Source organism: Pseudorca crassidens, chromosome 4 (assembly GCF_039906515.1).
Source record: "Pseudorca crassidens isolate mPseCra1 chromosome 4, mPseCra1.hap1, whole genome shotgun sequence".
NCBI classification, from domain to species: Eukaryota; Metazoa; Chordata; class Mammalia; order Artiodactyla; family Delphinidae; genus Pseudorca; species Pseudorca crassidens.
The window spans coordinates 122513380-122535701 of NC_090299.1; the positions used below are offsets into that span (position 1 = coordinate 122513380).

At 42.5% G+C, this 22322-nt stretch overlaps 1 protein-coding gene across 4 annotated transcripts in view; it reads right to left on the minus strand.

Moving 5' to 3' along the window:
- Window positions 1–22322, minus strand: part of TMEM131L (transmembrane 131 like) — a 160074-nt gene that overhangs the window by 14909 nt on the left and 122843 nt on the right. For 2 of the 4 annotated variants that reach the window (XM_067736614.1, XM_067736618.1), the window contains exons 21-27: window positions 20621–20763; window positions 18767–18953; window positions 18371–18556; window positions 17520–17669; window positions 16562–17187; window positions 10558–10706; window positions 2441–2565 (exon numbers count right to left, since the gene is read on the minus strand). In XM_067736614.1, coding sequence (XP_067592715.1) covers window positions 2441–2565; window positions 10558–10706; window positions 16562–17187; window positions 17520–17669; window positions 18371–18556; window positions 18767–18953; window positions 20621–20763 — 1566 coding nt within the window. The remainder of the gene's footprint in view (window positions 1–2440; window positions 2566–10557; window positions 10707–16561; window positions 17188–17519; window positions 17670–18370; window positions 18557–18766; window positions 18954–20620; window positions 20764–22322) is intronic. The other 2 variants (XM_067736615.1, XM_067736616.1) reach the window with 2 other exon arrangements.

The following is a 22322-nucleotide window of genomic DNA, read 5'->3' on the forward strand; positions in this document are numbered from 1 at the left end:
CCCCCAAGGTCAACTGGTAAGTGGCAGGTGCAGGACCAGAACCCATGACTCTCTGTATGTCTTCCTTGGTTTTCGTGTAAAACATGACTCTCAGTAGATGAACCTGCTCCTTGGCGTCCGGGGGAACGTCTGAGCGTTAACTGAAATCTTTTCTCATTCATTCATTTAGCAAACATTTGTGGAGTGACGACCATGAGCCATGTACTGTTAGGAAAGGTGTGGCGTCTACAAAGAAGAATGAAGTTCTTCCCCCAAGGAGTTCACAGTCCAACGTTTATACCTCTCTAACTAGACTATGAACTTGAGGGAACATCTGTAACACAGCTTTGCAAATGGAGACACAGAAATGTGTCAGAGAACGCTCCATGAAGACCTAGGTGATTATTTCACACAGTCCAACTTCCGCACCTCATGTCACATCTGTAGGAGGACAGGTGTGAGATGAAGCCGATGGTCTCAGTGGTTTGTGACCACTCAGGGTAAAGAGTAGAGAGACAGAGTATAGAGACAGCTTGGCAACAGACAGTCCAACAACCACCACCTACGTAAGCATCACGTTCTCAAAACATTCTGATTACCTACAAGCTACTTGGAAGTTATTCTTTAACACCGTAATTTGTTTCTTTAGCATGTCAGAAATCTGCTTTCAAAAATATATTGTAACATTTAATTGGTGAAATTCCACCCTAATTGTTTATCTTTCTATATGTCCACATCAGAAAAACATGCCACTTGAAAGTGACCACATAAGTCCATCAAATTTTTATGAAAATACAAGGTGTGACTTTCCTTTCTATAGGAGACCACATTGCAGCTTTCAAATAATTTAGCCCAGGGCTGCCCAGGTGGCGCAGTGGTTGAGAGTCCGCCTGCCGATGCAGGAGACGCGGGTTCATGCCCCGGTCCGGGAAGATCCCACATGCCGCAGAACGGCTAGGCCTGTGAGCCATGGCCGCTGAGCCTGTGTGTCCGGAGCCTGTGCTCCGCAACGGGAGAGGCCACAACAGTGAGAGGCCTGCGTACCGCAAAAAAAAAAAAAAATAATAATAATAGTTTAGCCTAAATAAGAATAATTACCCATTAGTAAGTAGTATTTAATAATTTAATAATTACCCATCAATAATCTAATAATGTGTATCTTTCCTTTTTTCCTGTTTGCATTTTGCTGATTGCAGGACACAGAACTAGAGCTTGAAGGCCCCCTGGGGTCGCCTGGCCCTCCTCCAGCAGAACAGGACATTCGAGGAAGGGGGGGCACGTGTTACAGGGCTGAATCCCAGGGTCCAAGCTCCTGATCGCAAAGGGGGCAGACACTGGAAGCAGCACGTCACATGCCTCCATGCGGGGGTCCTGGCCACCACGTGGGCGGTTCTGCCACAGTTCCCTCCCAACCACAAGAGCAACCACTTACAGCAGGGTGGAGTCCCTTCCCCACGCAAATCTGGAACTGCTAGAGAACACATCTGACAGCAACACATTTAAGTACCTAGCTGAGCTCACAAGAAAGAGAAATCCCCAGATGCCAATGCTCAAAGGAAGAAAAGCCGGAGCAGTGGAGATGGAGGGGCAAGGTGGGAGGAAACAGGCTCCGAAGCCCACTCGCGACAGGAATCAGGGAGCTCGTCAGCGCGAGGGCCACCTGAGAGGCTCCCCAGGGACCAGGGCAGAGGGCGCAGGGGCACAGGTCTGCCAGAGGCACTCCGTATGTGACATCAGAATGGATGCGCTACTGACCTGGTGGGAAAAAATTCTCGAGCTACGGAATTTCTGTAAAATTAGGCTTGGAGAGCTACTTCTGGGAACCCAGACACATGGGATCCGCACGAACACGGCAGCACCTTAATTTTGCAGGTTAGAAAAGAAGCAAGGTTTCCCAAGGAGGCTGCCTGACTGCCTGGGGTCATGTCTGGCTCTGCCCCCCGACCACCTCTGGGGCTTCAGGCAAATCTCACAGTTATCTATCTGCAGCTCACTTCCCACAGCAGAAGAACCTACCTTCTGCTGGACGATCAATCGGGGCAAAGATTCTATGCGTGGGGACTATTCTCTTGCATTATCGGGACCCCAGACAGTCAGGGTCAAGCTGGGACCGTGGGCCTGCCTGTGCCCAGAGGTCCTCTACCACCTGCTCCACCAACGCCCCTGGTGTGGAGGGATGGCTATGCTTTTTCCCTAAAACCTGCTATAGCTTTTTACATTTTATTAAGTAAAATTTTAAAATTTTGCTCATCTTAAGGGGTTTTCAACAAAATAAATAAAAACATAACCAGAAGATATGTTACTTTTAAGAATATATCTTTATCTCAAAACACAAACATCTACACTCTCATATTATCTGTATCCAACGTAACAAAAATAAGATGGAAACATAATAGCTAAATGTAAAATTATAGCGTAAATAATAGATGAAAAATTTAAAGGGACTGTAAAAATCACACACCTCAAGACCTGGGCAGCACCCCTTTTCTTGTTTTTTCTACATGCTCGATTTTTATTCCAATTTAAATTTTGTAAGTTTCCTTCTTTTTTCTCCTGAAGCCTCTTCTTCCTATAAGGATCTTCCTGCTAAAGAGGAAAAAGAAAAGTTTTAGTAAGGGTTGCAATTTACTAACACAAATAAAACCTGTGTATGGTTTTTTCTTTTAACTTTTGAAGACCAACTCCATCTGAATTCAGAACATTCCACTAGTGAAAACAGACATACATTTCTCAATCTCTAGTCTGTTTTCATTTACCTTCTTTCTCTACCTCCCCTCAGCCTCTGCAAAAAGAAAAAAAAATTGTCGCCTATAAAATTTCTAAGGGGCTAAAAAGGAAAAACATCTGTTAGTAATTTATGGTCAGCTTGCCCGTTAACCTCAGCAGCAGTAAATCCTCCGACCTTCACCTGTTTATTTGGTATGTGCAATTCACATGAATTACTACTGAAGAAAAATCGTGTAAAAAAGCAACTGAGGAGTAATTTGTGTATTTATGTTTTTATTTGTTTATAGATGAACTTTAGGAGAACAGGCAAAACTCCAGAGAATGCTCCAAACTAGTTTAAGCTTTTCAAGTAAATAATGCCAAGAATATGCTTGATGTTTTTTTAATGTGGTTCTGAAAAACTTAATTTAGCATGAGACAGAAATATATTATATATAATATGTATATATATATATACGCATATAAATAAAAATTTTTTTAATTTGGGTTTTTTCCTCTTCTAAATGTTAGGCATGGTCTACTAACAGGCCCAAGGGGAGGGGGATTCCCTTTTTAAGTAGCTCATATCTCTAATGTCTACTAATACTTTCTCCTTTTTTTCCTTCCACCATGCTGCCCCTTTAGCAGAAGAAAAATAAAAGGTTTTAGATGCCTGCACATTACATGTCTGGGGTACTGAAAGCCTCATGCTTCCATCAAAGCAATATGCTCACTACAATAGACGAACACTAGAAATAAAATGATATTTTAAGTGTACCTGTGGTGGGATTATGGTATTTTTGCTCTCTTCTTTACACTCCTTTATTTTTTCTCCCAATACGTATTACCTTTTTTCTCATTCTGAAGGCATTTTAAAAACATGGTAAGTTAAACATACAAAGTCCTATCCTACAGGACCGTATGCTAATCGTTTAAGTTTGATGCTAAATAGACACATTAAAGACGTATGATCAGATGCGATCCAATGTTAAACTTTAAATACAAACCACATTTATTCAAGTATTGCTCTCTGTGAATTTCCAACTTTTGCTGTGGGGGAGGGGGGGGAGAGTCTGCCCCTGCCCTGCCTCACTCTGTCCACTTAAGGGCCAAGAAAGGCTTTTCAACACAGCGAGTACCTGAACCTTTCTGTCCCTCCAGGGTCACCCACAAATAAAGGACCAGCCCCAAGTGGAGCCAGGAAGGGTGATCTGAGCAGGAGTCACTCTGGACGTGGCTGCCTTCTCAGCACAGCCTGGTTAGAATGGCATAACAGGCCACAAGAAGGGAGGCACTGGAGGGCTACACCCAGCGGGGACTTGGTGGTCAGAAGCATCGCCACCTACTGTGAGTATCAGAGAGTGAGTTTCAGGAGCACGGGGGACATGCTGGACAAGGAGGTGTGGATGGAGTGCTGGAGAAGCAGCACACACAGGAGGGCTGGGGAAGAGGGGCGTGTGTGTGTGTGTGTGTGTGTGTGTGTGTGTGTGTGTGTGACACAAAGAGAGACCGAGAGAGAAGCACGGGGCAGTGCAGAGGCATGGGGCTGGGGTCAGCTGGGGGCGGACAGGCCCGCAGCGGATGCCGCAGGTGGGACAGAGGGGAAAGCAACCTGAGAGCCAAAGCCAACAGACTTGTCAGGAAATAGGAGGAAGAAGACAGGGGCAATCGGCTCTTTGTTTTCTGGTGGGGAGGTGCCACATGTGACGAAGCAGGACTAGCCAGGATCGGAAAGGGTCCACGCAGACCTGAAATTAAGACCAGTCTCTGTGGCCAAACCACCTGGTCTGAACCTCACTTCGTGTGACAAGCTGACTCATCTTGGGCAAGTGACTTAACCTCTCTTTGCCTCGGTTTCCCAGGTCTTCCAAAAGGCTGTTGTGAGGATTAAAGTACCTGACAGTGGTAAGCAGTATACATAAGACTTAGCTATTATCATCATCATTGTTGAATTATCTGAACTAAGTTCTCTGATCTCCCTGAATGAGGGACAATTTAACTGGCCGCAGGGTGAGGAAATAAGATTTCCTAAGCTTTAATAGTAAAAGAAAAGAAAGAAATCAAAGAGAAATCACAGATTGACTGCACAAAGGCATTCTTAAAGCCACTGTACATAAGTCAAAGCGAATAAAAATAAGAGGGAAATGACAAACTAAGAAAAAAATCTGATACTATTTGATAGACAAAGAGCTAATACCTTCACCTATGTTCTCACAGAAAACAAGAAAAAAACAATGACACTCAATAGAAAAGTGGGTCAAGGACATGAAATGCAAATTCACAGAAGAAATAGAGAAGGCCAAAAACATGAAGAGTTCCTCCAAAATATTTAATAATAAAGTATGTTTTTAGAAGAGACCAATTACCTCATCTTTCCATTTTGGCTTTAAAAACACAAGTGTGTTGACACTGCGTGTTTATGCCTGCAAACACGAGGACAGGCTAGGGAAGCCGCGTGTGGTACCACGTGTGTCTCTCAGCAGGGCAAGAGAAACCAGGTCAGACATTCACCTCTTAACTTAGAAAAAATATATATATTTTTAAATGTCAGTGGCAGGATCGTGGATGAATGACTTTTTGCTTGTGTTTTTCAGAATTTTACAAAAAATGAAGGAAAATGCTTACTTTTCCCTAGTAAGGGAGGCAAACTGAGATGAGAAACAAAACACCATCACTTACCTATCCCACTGACTAAGATTTTGCCAAAAAACGGTGCTGCTGAGACCAGAGTAACACAATGGCTGTCGTGCACCAGGCATGAGGGGAAACAGGGACCCTGCTTCCGGAGAGTGAGCTGGCGGCACACACCAGGGGCCCTGACAGTGGACACTCTAATTCTATTTTTAGAAACCTATAGCAAGGACGTACCAGATATACAGGCCAGACTTAGTTCATCATGCTACTATGAAAATAAAAAGTTGCAAACAACTTTAATGTCCAACTGCTGGGGAATGGTTTGGATTACGGCACAGTTAAATGATGGAATGTTATGTAACCACTGAAAACAAAGTTTCCCATTTATTTCTAACACGAGAAAATTCAGAATTACGACATTATAACAAGGCTCCATATACACAATAATAATTATCCCAAGTTTTAAAACACTTGCATAGAGAAGGAAGAGAATACAGAAAAATGCAAAAAGTGGTCCATTTTGGACAGATCTTGCCCTCCCTTCTTTATGCTTCTGTAATAATCATGAATTCCTTTTCTAAGGGGGAAAAAAAAAGATCTGCTTACAAGAAAATAAACAGCCAGGGCTGGGATTAAAATTTAGTTTGCGGCTCCCAAATCTGGTCTTCAACCTCCTCTGCCAATAAATCTGGAGGAATGTTCCCCATGTGCTATAGACAGATCTGTACAATTTTCTAAGCTGCAAAGTCAGGCTCCAAGAACGTACAAGAAAAACAAACACTGAGCACTGCGCTTGGGAATGTGTTTATTGAGAATGATTTTCTCCAAATGAACAATGGGATGGAAAGTACACTCAAGGTGGTTTAAAGAAGAGCCTACAAAACTGAGCGTGGCCCCCAGAGCCGGCAGAGAGGAACGCCCACAGCTCCGCCCCCATCCCGCCCAGGTGACTACAAGCAACCTCGGAGCCCCAAGCACAGCCCAAGCCCCCAGACCCTCGGCCCCGCTGCAGCCCCCCTGCAGCCCGCACCCAGAGCAGACGTCTGTCCTGCCCAGGATCACAGACCAGGAAGGGAAGGAGGAACCCACCCAAGCCCTGGGACCAAGGCCAAGAAGGGTCTGAGTGCCACAGACAGGGATCAAGACACGGCCCGTGGCCCCCTCAACCTGGTGTGGAGACACGGCCGGGGGCACCGGCACACGGGGCAAGTCTGGACGGGAGCCAGGGGAGACTTCGGGGCTGGGGGGCATGTGAGGTGGGGGCACGGCACCCACACACACGGAAGACGGCGCAGCATCCCCAGTCTGACCTCAGGGTCCCCTCCAGACAGCCCTGCACCGAGGGCCCTGCAGTGATCAGTTCCCACCTCTCCTCCCAGGACACATCTGGGAGGGGTCGGCACCACTTAGCTTCGGCTTCCACTTCATTGCAGGGCAGCACGGACGTCCCCGCTCCTAATGTGTCCAGTCTCTCCTCCCCCAGATCCAATGACTTGACTTCCGCTCCTGATTGCATGCCCTGTCTCCATGGCCCAGCCGGCGTGCCTGCCCTCCGTCACTATACCTGCTCCATCAAGCAGACTCGGGCCGCTGGTCTCCGCGCACACTTCAGAGAATTCACGTCACCCTTCAATTCTAAACTCCACGGGAACAACTTCCAAGTCCCAGGCCCGGGCCGGCCTCACCATGGCAGCTCTGGCTCGGTATCTCCCATCTACCAGGCTCTGCCACGTCCAAGTCCAGCCAACCCCCTCTGTCGGCAATGACCACAGTCACACCTGTCACCTCTTTGATTCTTACTACTGGGCAGTGCTTCACAAGTGCTGCTATTCTAACCACTTGCTATATTCACTCCTCCAGTCCTCACAAACCTAGGAGGCAGAGATACTATTATTACCCTCATTTTTCAGATGAGGAAACTGAGATGTTGAGTAACTCGCCCAATGTTACAGAGTAAGTGTCGAGCTGGGCTCACACCAGCTGCAAAGTCCATGCTGCTAACCACGAGGCAACACGGCCCTGACAAACATAAAAATGAAGCCCCAATTCCCCATCTTTTAGTTACCCAGACTTAAAACCTTGGAGCTGTTTTTTGCAAGCAAAGCCAGCTCCTCCCCTTTACGCAGCCAGGTGCTAAGAAGTCCTGCTGGTCTTTCTTCTACACTGTCTCCTACCTCCTCTTCCCGTCCTTCACCCCTGCTCCTGCCCAAACAGAATCTTGATTACATCACACCTCCCAGCAGAGAAGCAGCCTCCCGGTGAGAAGAGAGCTGGTATCCATTTCTGCCCTCCCCAACCCAGCCTCCAAAACACTAGGACTGATCCTTCAGAAATGCATTATTCACACATTCATTCAAGCACTCGCTAAACCACCACACTGGCTCTTTGTAACAGGTGCCCTGCCCATCTCCATGAAACTGAATTGAAAGATACTCAATTACGACCTTCAAGAAGATCGCAGTCCACAGGTTGTTTTCCATTTCTTGTACACCCTCCTCTACCCGCCACCCCCTGCCCGGTTCAGGACCCTTCAATAGCATTCCATGATTTGCAGCAGGGTCCCCAAACTGGCCACCCTCAGGCCAAATCCTCCAAAAAGACTTTTCTGTTTGGACCAATGTGCTTTTAAAAATTTGATCCTGAAATTCCTGAGCAGGCAACCTTCCCTTCCTAGTGCTTGTGCTTACTTACTTCCTTGTGTCTCCCACTGAGATCCAGGGACTAAAGTCTAAACTCTGAGTTGGCATACGAGGGCCTTGGCAAGCGGGCAGGACTCTGCCTCTGCCCTCCCCTTCCTTCCCCCTCTTGACTGAGCTCCTTCTCGGTCAGACGACTCCCTCACTGCTCCCAACCATGCCACGAGACCCGGTGGTGCCGGCTGCCCCCTTCCCTCCTCTGCTTCTCTACTCTCCCCCTGCACAAGTTCCTTCGTCCTCGGGGCTTCCCATGGCCCCTGCAAGCTAAGCTGACGTTCCCATCTCTGCAATCCCCTCTACTATGCACTGACTTTAGCACTTGACTACATGGAAATGTCTTTCTCGACAGACCACAAATTCCTGGTTTGGAATGTCTGCGATTTTCTTATTCGGTATCACTCTCATTCCATTTACTTAAATGAAAAATGCATGCTTTTTGTAGAGTTTAAGCAAAAATTGAGTAGCATAAAGGAGGAAAAAAGAAATCATGCAAAATCCCATCACTCAGAAATAAGCAGGTTCTCCCACTGATTATTTGGCAAACCTTACTCTTTAATGTCTTTTTAAGAACCTATGCATACATAAGGATGGGAGGACAGATGATGGGAGAAATTTAGAACACCAGGACCATGCATTATTTTTAAATATAAATTTAAGGCTCAATTTTATTTGAACTTAGAAGAAAACGAAGTAGAACCAAAGGAATGCCAACTTTCAATAACTGCTTCTTCTCCACATGATACATTAATTGCCTAAGGATCTCTCTAAGGTTAAGAAAAAGATGGTGAAAGATATTTTCGTAGGTTTTCACCCTTTTAAACTACTTGTTTCAGTTTTGCACAGGATTGGCTAGCTACCAAGAAAGATAAAATTAAAACTTACTTTCACTTACCTTTCAGTCCCACCCCGTTTTTTGCAGATTTTATTACTATTTTTGTTTTGTTAAAGTTTTAATATTTGCGATCCACTTTGCAACCATAACTGCCCACTGTTTAACCAAAGTTCTGGATATAAAATGGAGAGAAACCTCAGAAGACCTTTAACACAGCTTCCTCAAACTTCTATCCTGGTTGGCTAAATTTCACTAACTTCATTTTTCAAGGAAGGCTCCCAAGTTCATTTGAGTTTACAGATGAATGTCTGCTGCTTTCGTGCCTGAGTGCCAGCTTCACTGGACATAATGTTCGTGTTCACATTTTCATTCTCTCGAAGATACTGTTCCACTGTTCTCAGACATTCGATGTTTCTACAAAGTCTGAGGCAAGCCTAGGTGTGTCTTTCTTGATTTTCCTGCCTTTTCAGCACAATTCTTTAAGCTTTAAGTTCAACACCTTAACCAGATGTGCCTATGTCCAATATCACACATCAGCTTTTCCTGGTGTACACAGTGTGCCTTTGGATCTTTAAATTCAGTTTTTCACTCACACTGGCAAATTTTTCTTCTATTACATCTCTGAATACTTTTCTGATCCACTATTGGGCCATTTACTGAGACAATCATTATTCTGATGTTGGACTTTTTTTGTCTTTGTCCCCTCATCTATCATCATCTTTTCTCCAAAATCTACAATCTCTTAAAATTTTTCCTCCACATTCACTCTGATTACCTCAAAGCCTTTCCTTCAGGTCAATAAGTCAATTTTCGGCCACTGAATAGGTAATGTACTGTCTACATTTATTGACTTAACTTTACAATATCTCTTCCAACCTCATCATAGTATATTAATTTGCCTTTAAAAGCTAGAATTTTATTGAATTCACAGTCTATAGTGTGAAGCATTTCCAGAGTTCCCTTCAGGTCTCTGGATATGTTTTCATCTAGATTGGGATCTTGGTCTGTCTTCTGTACGTTCTACTCCTTTCCTTCATTTTTTACTATAGTATATTTGAACAGTTGCAATGCTATTTTTTTTCACTGTGTTTATGCTAGTACACAGATAGCTCTGTCCTGCTGTGAAGTAGATGAATTCTCCGAAATCCCTTTCCCACCTTTATCTGGGAACTTTAGTTCCTATGAGATACAGGGCTGGGTTCTGCTTTCTAGACACTTTGCAGTGGCCTACACAGTGGGAAGGGAAAGAGCTGGCTGGGCACCAGCTTTGCCCTCTCTTCTGGGATTCTGTCACACCAGGGCCCATGCACTGAAGCTAGAAAGGCATCCCTCTCCTGTGGATCCTGGATAATGCTTTTAACTCAGCAAGATTTTGCCCTAAAAATGGATGTTGGGTAACAACTGGAGAGGCAAGATATGGGATCTGGTTCTACTCCACCATCTTTACCCAGGAGTTAATCCACTTGCTTAAGAACAGCTTCTCTTGAGAATAAAAGCTATCTGATATCACCAAAAATTGTTTTAGTATCTCCTGTATAATTAGAAGATAAACTTTCTGAATACATGAACCTCACCAATTATCAATGTGGATTCAAATACATAGCTATCCTCTTTGAGAAGTATGAAATACAGACGTACAGTTAGATATTTGCACTCTAAGTCCTAAACTTGGGTTTTGTTCTAATAGGCAAGAAAAAAAGGAATACAGACCTCGACTGAAGGTACGTCCTGCTTCTCAGAACATACGTCTTCTTTAGACGCTTTGTGAATCTTCTTTTCTGAAGCAGACCTTGTGTCAACCTTTTTCAAAGTTTCACAATTGTCTACTTCATTCTTGATAGGCACTTGCTGGTTATTCCCTTGAATAAATAAAAATGATTCAATTTCTAGCTAATTATTTCCATTCACATTCCCCATAGTTAAATCTTCTTCCTACACCAAACAATCTCATTTGATTTAATGAGATTTAGACTTAAGGACTGTTTTGACATCCACAATGCTCTAGAAATTTATTTTGCTTACAGGTGAAAATGTACTTATATTAAGAGTTTTACAAACAGTCATTAAAAGAGGTCATGGGAAGAAAGAGCAGGGGGCACACCATTATTCATAGCGGCATTATTCATGAAAGTCAAAAGGTAGAAACAACCCAAACGTGCATGGACGAATGGAAGGATAAACAAAATGTGGTAAATACCATGTAACACCATTAGGAATGATTCACTGCGCTACAGGGTGAATATAATTAGCATTACTGAACTGTACACACAAAAATGGTTAAGATGAGGGAAAAAAGGAATGACGTTCCGACACATGACACAACATGGATGAACCTTGAAGACATTATACTGAGTGAAATAAACCAGTCACAAGACAAATATCGTGTGATCCTATCTGTTTGAGGGATCTAGAGTCATCAAATTCATCGAGATAAAAAGTAGAATGGTGGCTCCCAGGGGGTGCGGGGACGGAGGACGGGTAATTATTGCTTAATGGGTACGGAGTTTCTGTTTGGGATGATGAAAACGTTCTGGAAATGGATGACATGATGGTTGTACCATGATGTGAATGTACTTAATGCCACTGAGCTTTACAATTTAAAATGGTAACTTTTAGGTTCTACATACTTTACCACAATTTTTTTTAAGTTAGGGGAAGGAGAGAGGGAGGTAAGATCTTGGGTTCTGGTCATGACTCAGACACTAATTAGTTTTACTAATCAGAAGTAAGTCTCTTAAGCTTCCTGAGCTCCAGTTTCCTTATTTATGAAATGACAATACCACTTCCTCTGCCTACCCTGACTGACTGTTATGGAGCTGCAATCAGAACAGACAGAAATATAAAGGGTCACCACCAAGAGACACATGAACTGCTGGAGGGCAGGGCCTTCTCCTGCAGGAAACGCCCACCTGCCCTGGGAACAGCACCTGCGGGGTGAGAACCAAGTGCGAGACAATCACGCTGGCAAGGTCTGCACCGGCAGGAACCACATCTGAAATGTGACCTTTCCTTTTTTTTTCAAGTGACGTCATTCCTAAGCGTATTTCCTCTTCTATCCTTGACTTTGACATATGGTCAAACAGACTTCAACCCCACCATAACTGGGCTCAGTGTTCTAATATGAATCAGAAAGGATTTCAGTACCTTCCCCTTTTTTCTTTAACTGAAAATCCCTCACGACACCTTGGCCATCTGAGAAAGTGTAGATGCCTACGGTGCAAATACATCATAGCAGAGCAGGCTTCCGGCTCCCATCCGGCCCTGCTGAGGGGCCTGGGGCTGCATGAGGCTCTCAACCCAAATGACAGGAGGGGTCAAACGCCCTCCAGACCCTGCAATCCTGAAGCTACAAATCAAGCTCACTCAAAGCAAGATGCATACATTTCAACAATGATGCTTAAAAGGTAAGCATTCTTTTATTTTGTTAACGGAAAATTATGTAAATATTACGTAGCCATAAAAATGCTGGGGAAGCATAAATTCCTCTGCAACACAGATTGGGTGTGAGACGCCCACAGAGGAAACCATCCAGGACCGCGAATGAGCCAGGAAAAAGCCAAGAGCAAGGGAGACAGGGGTCCAAACAGAAAAAGACATCATAAACAAAGACATCACTTCAGATGCCGGAAGCCATCGGTATGAACGGAATATAGATATTCTCCTCCAAAAATGTGCTGTGACTTTCCTAGGGTCTTAATTCATGAGAAAATGGTTTTCTTCAGGCCAAGAATCGCACTAAAAGTATTAGCCATCAAAGTTTCTTAGGAAGGATCCAAATTTAATATCCAACACTAAACTACCCCCTAAAAAGGGATAAAGCACAGACTCTCCGAAAATTACTAATGCCTATTGTGGGGGCCAAGAATTAGGACCAACAATAAAATGAATTCAAATTCAGCCTTTGAGAAATTCTATCACAATATTCAAGAATTCAGAAATACCGTGAGCATACACTTCATTTAAAAAATGGAGCCATCCCGTGGCATCCTACTAAGCGTGCTTACTCACAGCATTATACGCTCTTCTGCCATTTATCTCACGGAGTAGGAGTATTTGAGCCACAGAGATAACAAAACAAATACAAGAACAGGAACAAGTTAAGGGGCCAGAATCCTGCTTGGATTTCTACTGAATCAAATCTAATTGTATTTTGAGTAAACCACTAGATCTTCATTTCCAGTAACCAGTATGTGTGCAAATGAGACTATTTTTTGAATTTCTGCAAATATTGGTATTTCAGAAATTTTGGAGGTATCTATCTAATTCAGTGAAAACTTTCATGTGCTACTAATTTCAAGGTTTTAGGGTATTATTAAATTTAAAAGTTCATTATCCTTTACATTATTATAAGCAGAAACAACGAAAAAATTGCTAACTATTCCTGAGGCCAGAAGCAATTTGCCTCTAGCCCTAATTCTAAGTCTGTATTATTTTGATCATATAATGAAAAAATAACAGTTATAAACAGTTTGAAAAGAGACAAATTTCACCTTACATGACACATAAAGCCCTGCTGTTGTCAGAGCATCAAGAGACTCTGGACCATGTAACACATGCTTGGAAGGCGTCGCTGTTTCAAGGTTGTTTGACAGGCTGATGCCAAAAAACAAGTCAAGAGACTGCATTTCTATCGGGAATTTTAATTTATGATTTACTACAGGCCTCTCAGGAGGAGGCAGGAGAAAGAGCAGGAAAGGGGTGACACATTTTCTGTTATTCAGAAAACACTGTTTCTCCACAACAACAACGGTGAGCACGTAGCCAGAGCCATTAATATACAGCCTGGAAGATTTCGTTCTCACACAAGAAGTTACCCTCAGAAAAAAAAAATTGTCTCAGAATAAGAAAAGGCCCAGTGCTTCAGGCATCTCCAGGAGTTCTGGAGGGTTCAGGATGCCATTTCAGGCACTCTCGGGAGAAAGGTCACCTCCCCAGTCCCCCTTCCCAAAGGCAGTCTTGTCACTAGACCTGGTTCTAAGAACGTCTGTGTACTTTGGGAGAATGGCTAGAATGTGGCACAGACACTGACTGGTTTCAACTGAGTGAGTGGAAGTTCCCGAGGGGCCATCGGTTCAGCTCGCAAGACTGAAGCTGTTTTCTTCAGATTCTAGAAAGGATCTTAAGATGGAAACACAAAGTGAAATCCTTTTCAAAGTAAGAAAAGAACTGATGCTCAAAGTTGGAAGGGAAAACTTGGAAGGTTCTTACGTTTTTGGTTTTCTCATTCTTGAGTGTCCTTTACACCCTGTGACCCCCTGCCTGTCGCCATCTGCCAGCTTATTACAATGTTTTCCTTAAAATTCTGACAAAGGAACCCTGAACCCTCAATATGACCAAAAGACTCCGTATCTTACCTTCAAACTACAATTTGCTTCCCCTAAATTTCTCAGTCCTTTCTTATTTTTAAAATTCTCAATTCTTTAAAATGTTTAAATTGTAAATTGACGGCAGGCCGCTTGTTTACTTTTTAACCTCTTTGATATTTTCCTAGAACAGTGATGTAAACAGAAAACAGTCAGAACCAAATACATGTCAGTGAATGGATTTCCCTGTGAGGAATCTCCTGCTGACAGATTAATTCTGGCGAGAAATACAGGGCTGCAAATTAGCGCCTTTGAATTTGCTGGTATGAACATGGTGGAAAGCCAAAGTTCTTTCATCAAATCTTATGTGATCTGACCAGCAATCACCCTGATACTGCTTAACAGGCTGACAAGTCAGCTAAAGAGCAGTTTTAAAAAAATTCTTGAAGTGAGAGATTGGTTTTCATTTAAAGCATCATAAGCATACCAGTCATCTGTACAGGGAGGAAAGGTTCGGGGCGGGTTTGCCATCTACAATGATACAAGCAAACCCTATGTTTGTGGGTTCCCTTGTTAAATTTACTCACACTTGCTGAAGTGTTATTAGATACTATATGGTCATCCAGGCTCAACTACGGGCATTAAACAGCATGTACTGGACAAGAGTATCCAGGAGCACCAAGTCGAATCCTCTGACCCCCCCTAGCACTACATGGCTGGCCCACGCCCTTCAAAGAGCTCTGATGCAGCAGAAGGCCTTCCCATCCACCCGCCCACAAGGCCACAGCCCTTGCGTTCTGCAGGCACATCTACCCAGATGTCTGATGGATGCCCTGGACCACAGAAGACGCACTTCTGGAGGAGCAAGTCCCTCAAACAAGTCTGACTTGAAGTTTGTGTAAAGTCAGCCTATGTCAAATACTGTCCTCAGGCCTAAATGACACATGAAACAAGAGAAAAACCCAGCTAGACTCACTCCATGATTTCACCCTTTCACAAGAGTTTTGTAGTCTGGGACCTAGACAGTGTCAGGACAGAAATGGATGAACAGACACCCCTCTGCCCCGCCATCAACACCCTCAGACAAGGAATGCTGCGACTTCATGGAGATCTGGTAGAGGCTTCATTCAGGGGGCGCACTCACACACTGGGGGAGAGGCCGTGGGGATAGCTGGCCCTGCAAACAGGAGTCCTCTTCAAGCGCGCGCACTGCTGCCAGGGAAATGGCACCAACAGGGAGGAACAAGGGGCACTGGGAGTGATGCACAAATCGCCCAAACCATGTTCTACTCAGAGGACCCTGCCTTCCTTTTGAATTAGAAACGTCCTTTGATGGAACATTTAAAATTCAGGTTGGTATTTTCCCTACTAAATGCATCAAGCTCATTAGAATCAGCCAATCTATTAATACAATCTTCTCTACAATACCAAGGAGTGAAAAATATGATGTTATTTATATTTACATGTTTCAAATAAGATCAAAGGTAACTGATTCTTCCAGATTAAAAAGTGTCAAAAAGCTGACTCTTAATGGGAGTAGAAATGTGCTTATCGAAATGATCAGGATAAACACACAAAAATAAGCACAGGCTCTTATGCCAGAAGCCAGAGGGATCAGTTAAAGATTTAATGACAAATGTATGTGTAGGTAGGCTTCCTAGTCTAGTTTTGCTTGCATTTTTATTAACTGCGTTTGCTGCGAGAGAACATCTACCTTCTTTTAACCAAGGAACACGACCAGAGAAGAACCAGGGAGAAGGAGCATGCAATGGTGGCAGCTGTTACATACAGAGAGTTGTTAAGTTTTGTTCCATCAGAAACATGTCATAGACTGATTGATTCCTGCAAACAGTCTGAAAAGCCAAGATAAAAGATACTTCGGGGGCTTCCTTGGTGGCGCAGTGGTTGAGAGTCCGCCTGCCGATGCAGGGGACGTGGGTTCGTGCCCCGGTCCGGGAAGATCCCAGATGCCGCGGAGCGGCTGGGCCCGTGAGCCATGGCCGCTGAGCCTGCGCGTCCGGAGCCTGTGCTCCGCAACGGGAGAGGCCACAGCAGCGAGAGGCCCGAGAACCGCCAAAAAAAAAAAAAAAAAAAAAAAAAAAAAAGATACTTCGGAAGAGGTGTCCATAAATTCCAACAATACAATATGATATTCACATCATTCTAATGAATGGACTGAAAAAAGTAAACTTCTTAACCACGATGCTCTAAAAACTTGGTGTCCCGTCCTAAACTTTCCTTCTCAGAAATGGTATTTCAACATTTATACCTTTGCTAATAAAACTTTGTGTGTGAACTAAAAATTCAGCGGCCACAGTTCAAACTAAAGTCACAGATGAGAACAAATTCCACTAAGAACAGACTGGAGACAAACAAGAGAGAAGAGTCACCAAGGAGGATGGAAAAATTACCATTATTTTTCCTGGAAATTTCTGGCAAGTCTGACTGGCACTGAGGTGAATTTCTCGGCAAGTGATTTTCAGGTAGTTTCTTAGGGGTCTTCAGAGGACAGACCTCTCGCTCCTTGAGCTCGGCTATGTTTTCTGAAATCTGAAGGTCCGTTTCCTTAGGAAACATACATGTCTGTACTCCCTCCTTCACGTGACACTCGGAAGAAGTATTACTGACAGCAATTGCGTTTTTCAGTGTGTTTTCTTCTTTACTCAGTAAGTTTTGGGGAAGAGTTAGATTCTTCTGCAGGTTGACGTTTAGGCCACCTGTGTACTTGAGGCCCACCCAGGTCTCGCCCATCCCGGCAGGGCATGCGTCCTCTTTAGCAGCAGCCAGGGAGCCGCCTGGGGCCGAGGTCTGCTTGTCCTCTGCGGGGGCGCTGGCACTGCCGGCGACGGCTGCACTGGCTTTGTGTTTCCCATAATAGACCGAGCACTTGTGCTTTTTCTGCGAATGGCTGTAGGTGGCCGGGCTCCTCTTCGTCGCGTTCTGGATCCTGCTCTGCGGGGGGTTTACCGGAAGACAGCTTTTCCCTCGACCTTTATCAGAGGGGCTGTAGGTATCGAGAAAGTTCTTGCAATTGCTTCTGGATTTAAGAAGAAAAACATTTAACATAAAGGCAAACCAAGTAAACCTCTCCCTCTCTGTTTCTAACTCCATGAGAAAGAGGGAGCAGTCTGGGGTACACCAAGGAGCTCTCACCTTTCGTGCTCCGAAAGCTCCGGGAGTTTAATAAACTAAGTCCTTACGTGAAGTCTATCTTATAATGAAAGAAATGGTGTAGCTGTCACAACAGCGACTTAAAGAAAATGGTACTGAAACAAATTTGGAACCAAAATGTATATGACCTTAAAATAAAATCAGAAATGAGTCATACCAAAGGTGAGAACCCTCTCCCCACACTACAAGAATTCTTACTTGTGAGAATGGGAGCTGATTACATCCATCGGACTATTGCTTTGCTGTGAAGAGGAGCTGGCATTCTGCCTCTGTCTCGTTTTCACGAACTCCATCAGAATGTACTGTGCTTGTTGGAAGGCTATTAAAATCACACCCAACAGGGACAAACTGAGGACGAAAGCAACGGGGTTCATTACTGCCCGGTTGTGACTGGCATTAAAAAGACTAGCTCACTAACACAACATTGTAAATCAACTATATGCCAATAAAAAAAAAAAAAAAAAGACTAGCTCTACAGAAGAGCGGTGAATCAATCGATGGGAAAAGTCTAAAGAAATGCTATTAAGATTCCGTATCTTATGGATATGGAATGACTCCATAATTTCTGACATCTCTTAAAGATTCAAAAAAACTGTTTCTGAAAATGTGAATATTTATAATTCTGACATACCAGTTCAATTTTTAAAGACATTTCCAGGATAAAATCACATTTTAAAGGGTCATTCTAGTCTTCTAATCTCAAACTGCCGTTGCACTGAGCTAATAACACATCCTATGTCACAGATGATGTTCATATATCCTAAATGTTACGTATAACATTCACATCTTCCACCGGGACGGCCAATGAAAATATATGGAACACAACTGTCCATTACACTCCTAGGTCCTATGACTCTCCTACAATTAGTTTAGAGAACAGTAAATTCTCTTCAAGCATACCAGGAACTACTTTGTCTACTTCACGAATGTCAAAATTCCACTCAATTCATATGCTTCGATCCCACCGGGCAATATACATTTCCATGCAACTCGGCTGGATGGCGTCTCCACTCAGTGAGGGAGGAACAGTGGAGAAGGTGGCAGCTTACCTGACAAAGAAGACGGTGAGCCTCCAAAACGACTCCTCCCAGCTGGGTCCCGGAACCACGTCCGCACACAGAGGCAGCAGGTGATGAGGGAGGGTTACGTTGAGAGTGAAGCGAAACTCCAGGTCTGCCGCGGTGGCCAGAGTCAGCTCGCGGATGACCCAGGAAGAGGTGAAGTCTGGAGTAAACCTGACAGCAAGAGGCATCTTTATGAACTTTGATGGTTTTAATTTTAGGCACAAAACAGAATAATCATAATGGCAGCAGAATTTCTTACTTCTGCAAGATAAATACTAACATGAAAACAACTCAAGACGTCTTACCAATGAAAAAAAGTTTTTCCCCACAATATAGTAAATGTGACCCCAAACTGAAATGAGGTTAAAGTCCAGTGCTCACACAATGCTGATGTCCCGGGATGTGTTGGGGTCCAAGGAAAACTGCTGACAGTCTAGAACTTCAAATCCATAACCTTGGCAATTATACCCATTAATTTTCAGAGATGTCACAGTTATAGGAAGTGGTCCGATATTCTCAACCTTAAAGTTCTTTGTAATTGATAAAATTTGCTTGCTGTCTTTCAGTTCTAGTGAGGATGAAAAGTGATATTTAGTACAGATGAACTGAAAAATTTATTTAAAATAATTTACTGAATCAACATTTACTGAATCCACAAACCATGATCTACATGATTAAAATGTAAAAAAAAAATTCAATACAAGCTCAAAGTATGATTCCTAGCTAAATTCTAGAATGGTTCTAGATTCTACTACCAGAATATGATAAAAATACTTAACTAGTCAAGGTTTTTCTTAAGTTAAGTGATCTGCCTACGTACCCAAAGTAACCCAAATCTCTTCTTTGTTCTTTTACTTATTAAAGGTTAAGGTGAAAAGTTTATTCTTCTCCGAAGCTTAATAGTTTGGATTTACCACGAGCCACCATGCACCCTGTGCCCCGGGAGCCTCATTCACACCCAACAGGACCAGTTTGGAGGGTGTGTGTGCTTCTGTGTAAAACCATCATGGACACTAGAAACACAGTTCACACTCCCATTACATTAAGAGGTAGTAAATAGTTAAATCCTTGCAAATAATGAGAGCACATTTCATGCTGGGAGTTTAAAAAAGGAAGAAGTATCGGTTTTTAAAATATTCCTATAAATTTATAACCCACAATTTATTCCATATTAGGACTAACATTTTATCTGGTTCTACGGTTTATACTCCTCCATAACTCTAACTTTCAAGGCAACTCTAAACTATTGAATGAATGAGTGAATGAATGAATGAAAAAAAATGAACACTTTGATGAAGATTTTGAATGCAAAATGGCCAGTCTTTTCAAACTCAGTGCTCATTTAGCATAGTTTTCTAAACCAAAAAAATGTACAATCAGGCACTAAAATAGCTCTACAAATTATCCAATGGTTTCACCAATCAGTTTTCTCCACAGGAAACATACTGTTACACTAAAATGCTTTCAGTGTGTTCCTGAAATTAAAAATAGTAACAGGAAAACAAGACAGAATTTACCAAAAACATTCTGTATCTATTGTTTTACTTTTGGCTTAGTTCTTAAGGAAGTTCTTGGAACTAATATAAATAGTTTAAAAGCATTTAATTTAAATACATGTAAAACTTAGAATTTTCTAATGGAACACTTAAACAAATTTCTAAATCTGCACTGTCTGATATAGTAGCCACTAGACACATATGGCTACTTAAATTTAAATTAAATAAATTTAAAAATTGAGTTTTTCAGTCACACGAGCTATATTTTAAGCACTCATTAGCCACATGTAGCGCATGGCTGCCATACTGGACAACACAGACGTAGAACATTTCCATTACTGCAAAAGGGTGGTTAGTTCACCTTCAGCCTTCTCTCTACTTATCATTTTGGTGTGATTTTTTTAGGATTAGGTAACTGATAACCAAATTAACAGTTTCACACTATTTATCTTAAATGTTTGACACTCTACTGGTAACTTAACATTATACTTTTCCCCCCATACCTATTATTTAAGTTGGGTTAAATATCTAAGGCTATTGTTTCTAATCAAGTGGTACCAGCCTACATATACTCAAATGTTTGCCTGATTTAATTACTAGCATCAATACAATGAATTTACTGTATATTTTTAAAAGAATCTTCTCATATCTCCTTTTGCTCTTGGCTTTGGCACCAAGCCTGTCCTGTCCGAGTGCCACACACACAGACCACACACACGGACCACACGCAGGGACTCACGTCTCCGGCAGCCCATCAGTGTGGACTCGGGCACCTTAAAGCGCAGTGAACCTCCAGTGCCAGGAAGTCTCCCGCCCACCTTCAGTAGCTCTCTTGCTCCAAATCCTTCCACGCCAATCATGTCGATAACAGTCAAGTTATTCCTACAGAGAAAGGAGATGCAACTAAAAATGCACTGCAATCGAGGTGTCACAAGATACAATGAACTTGAATTGAAATATTCCTAATTAGCAAAACAAAATTTTTTAAGTTTTGAGAAAAAACTCAGTTGAAATAGTGTGGCATCTCCCGCCATCTCAGAGCACAGAAACTGCCAAGCCCGGCGGCGTCAAGGCAAGCTGAGTGGGCAAGAACCAGCAAATGACCACGATCGCTCTCCAGTTTCCACCCAAGAATGGAAACCTATATTTTTCTAACCAGGCACCAGGGTGGTGATCAGACCTCCAAGAGACAAAAAGTGAAGGAGTAAACTGGGGGGCCACAAAGAAACATTAACAAATTTAGACAAATTGATAAAAATTGTTTACAGGGTGAATTAAGGAGTTTTCATAGTAATTGTGACTGTAAGAAATTCTCCCTTAGGGATAATTCTAGAAATGAAATCCTATCCTACCTTTCGAACCAAAGATTTAAAATAGCATCCTACAAATAGCATGTATCTACTCAAGTTCTTATCAGTCAAATAGTAATTCAGACTAGCTTTTGCCTTTTCATGAACTGAAATCAGGATTCCTAGGATGGAAAGTTCAGTGGAAATGATGTTTAAATGATGCAGACTGCACTGAAAGTCAGTTGCCATTAAGGTAAACCCTAGAAGCAAAATACACTGAGATATCTTTACACCTTCATCTAAAGGATTAAAACCTTTATTGAACCACTTAAAAGCCTTTAAAGTGATGTTAGATGAGTGATACTGTTTACAGAAAAATATGGTGTCTCTCAATACAGAAACCACCAAAACTAAATTAACTACTATAAAAAACTGAGACTTTCTTTTCAAGCCTGGCACAGCTTAAGCTGGGATGAGGTAAAGCTTATCTCTACACTTCCCATGACCTTAGTTCTTCAACAGAGAATGGGTTTAAAAGGACACACGTTGTCAGCAGAGCACTAAAATGCTTACTAGAACATTAGTTATTAGTTTGTTCTAGTCAGCATTACTTAAAATGCTTAACAAAACAGTCTCTTCTTTTAATTTAATTTTTTATTGGAGTATAGATGATTTACAATCTTGTGTTAGTTTCTGCTGTACAACAAAGTGAATCACTTATACATATACATATATCCACTCTTTTTTAGATTCTATTCCCATATAGGTCATTACAGAGTACTGAATACAGTTCCCTGTGCTTAGTTATCTATGTGGCAAATCTTTGATATAACACCAATATTCAACAAGTGAAGTCTCCTGAAGGTTCTTTATGATGTGAAATCTGAAACTATATTAATGAATTTTCATAGTTTGTTACATTAAAATCCAGTGGTCTATCTTGCACATTTTACCAGGGATGATTTTTGGATTATCATAATTAGTTATTTGGAAAAGACTGTTCACTGTGATATGTAGATCTTCCCAATGCTGACAAATTTCATTATACTTATAAAAATCACATTTGTTAATATCCTCACTATGGTTAATAGAAAAGTACTTTAAGTATTGAGAAGCTGTGAAGCTCACAGTGGCAGATACAAGTTTTCCAAA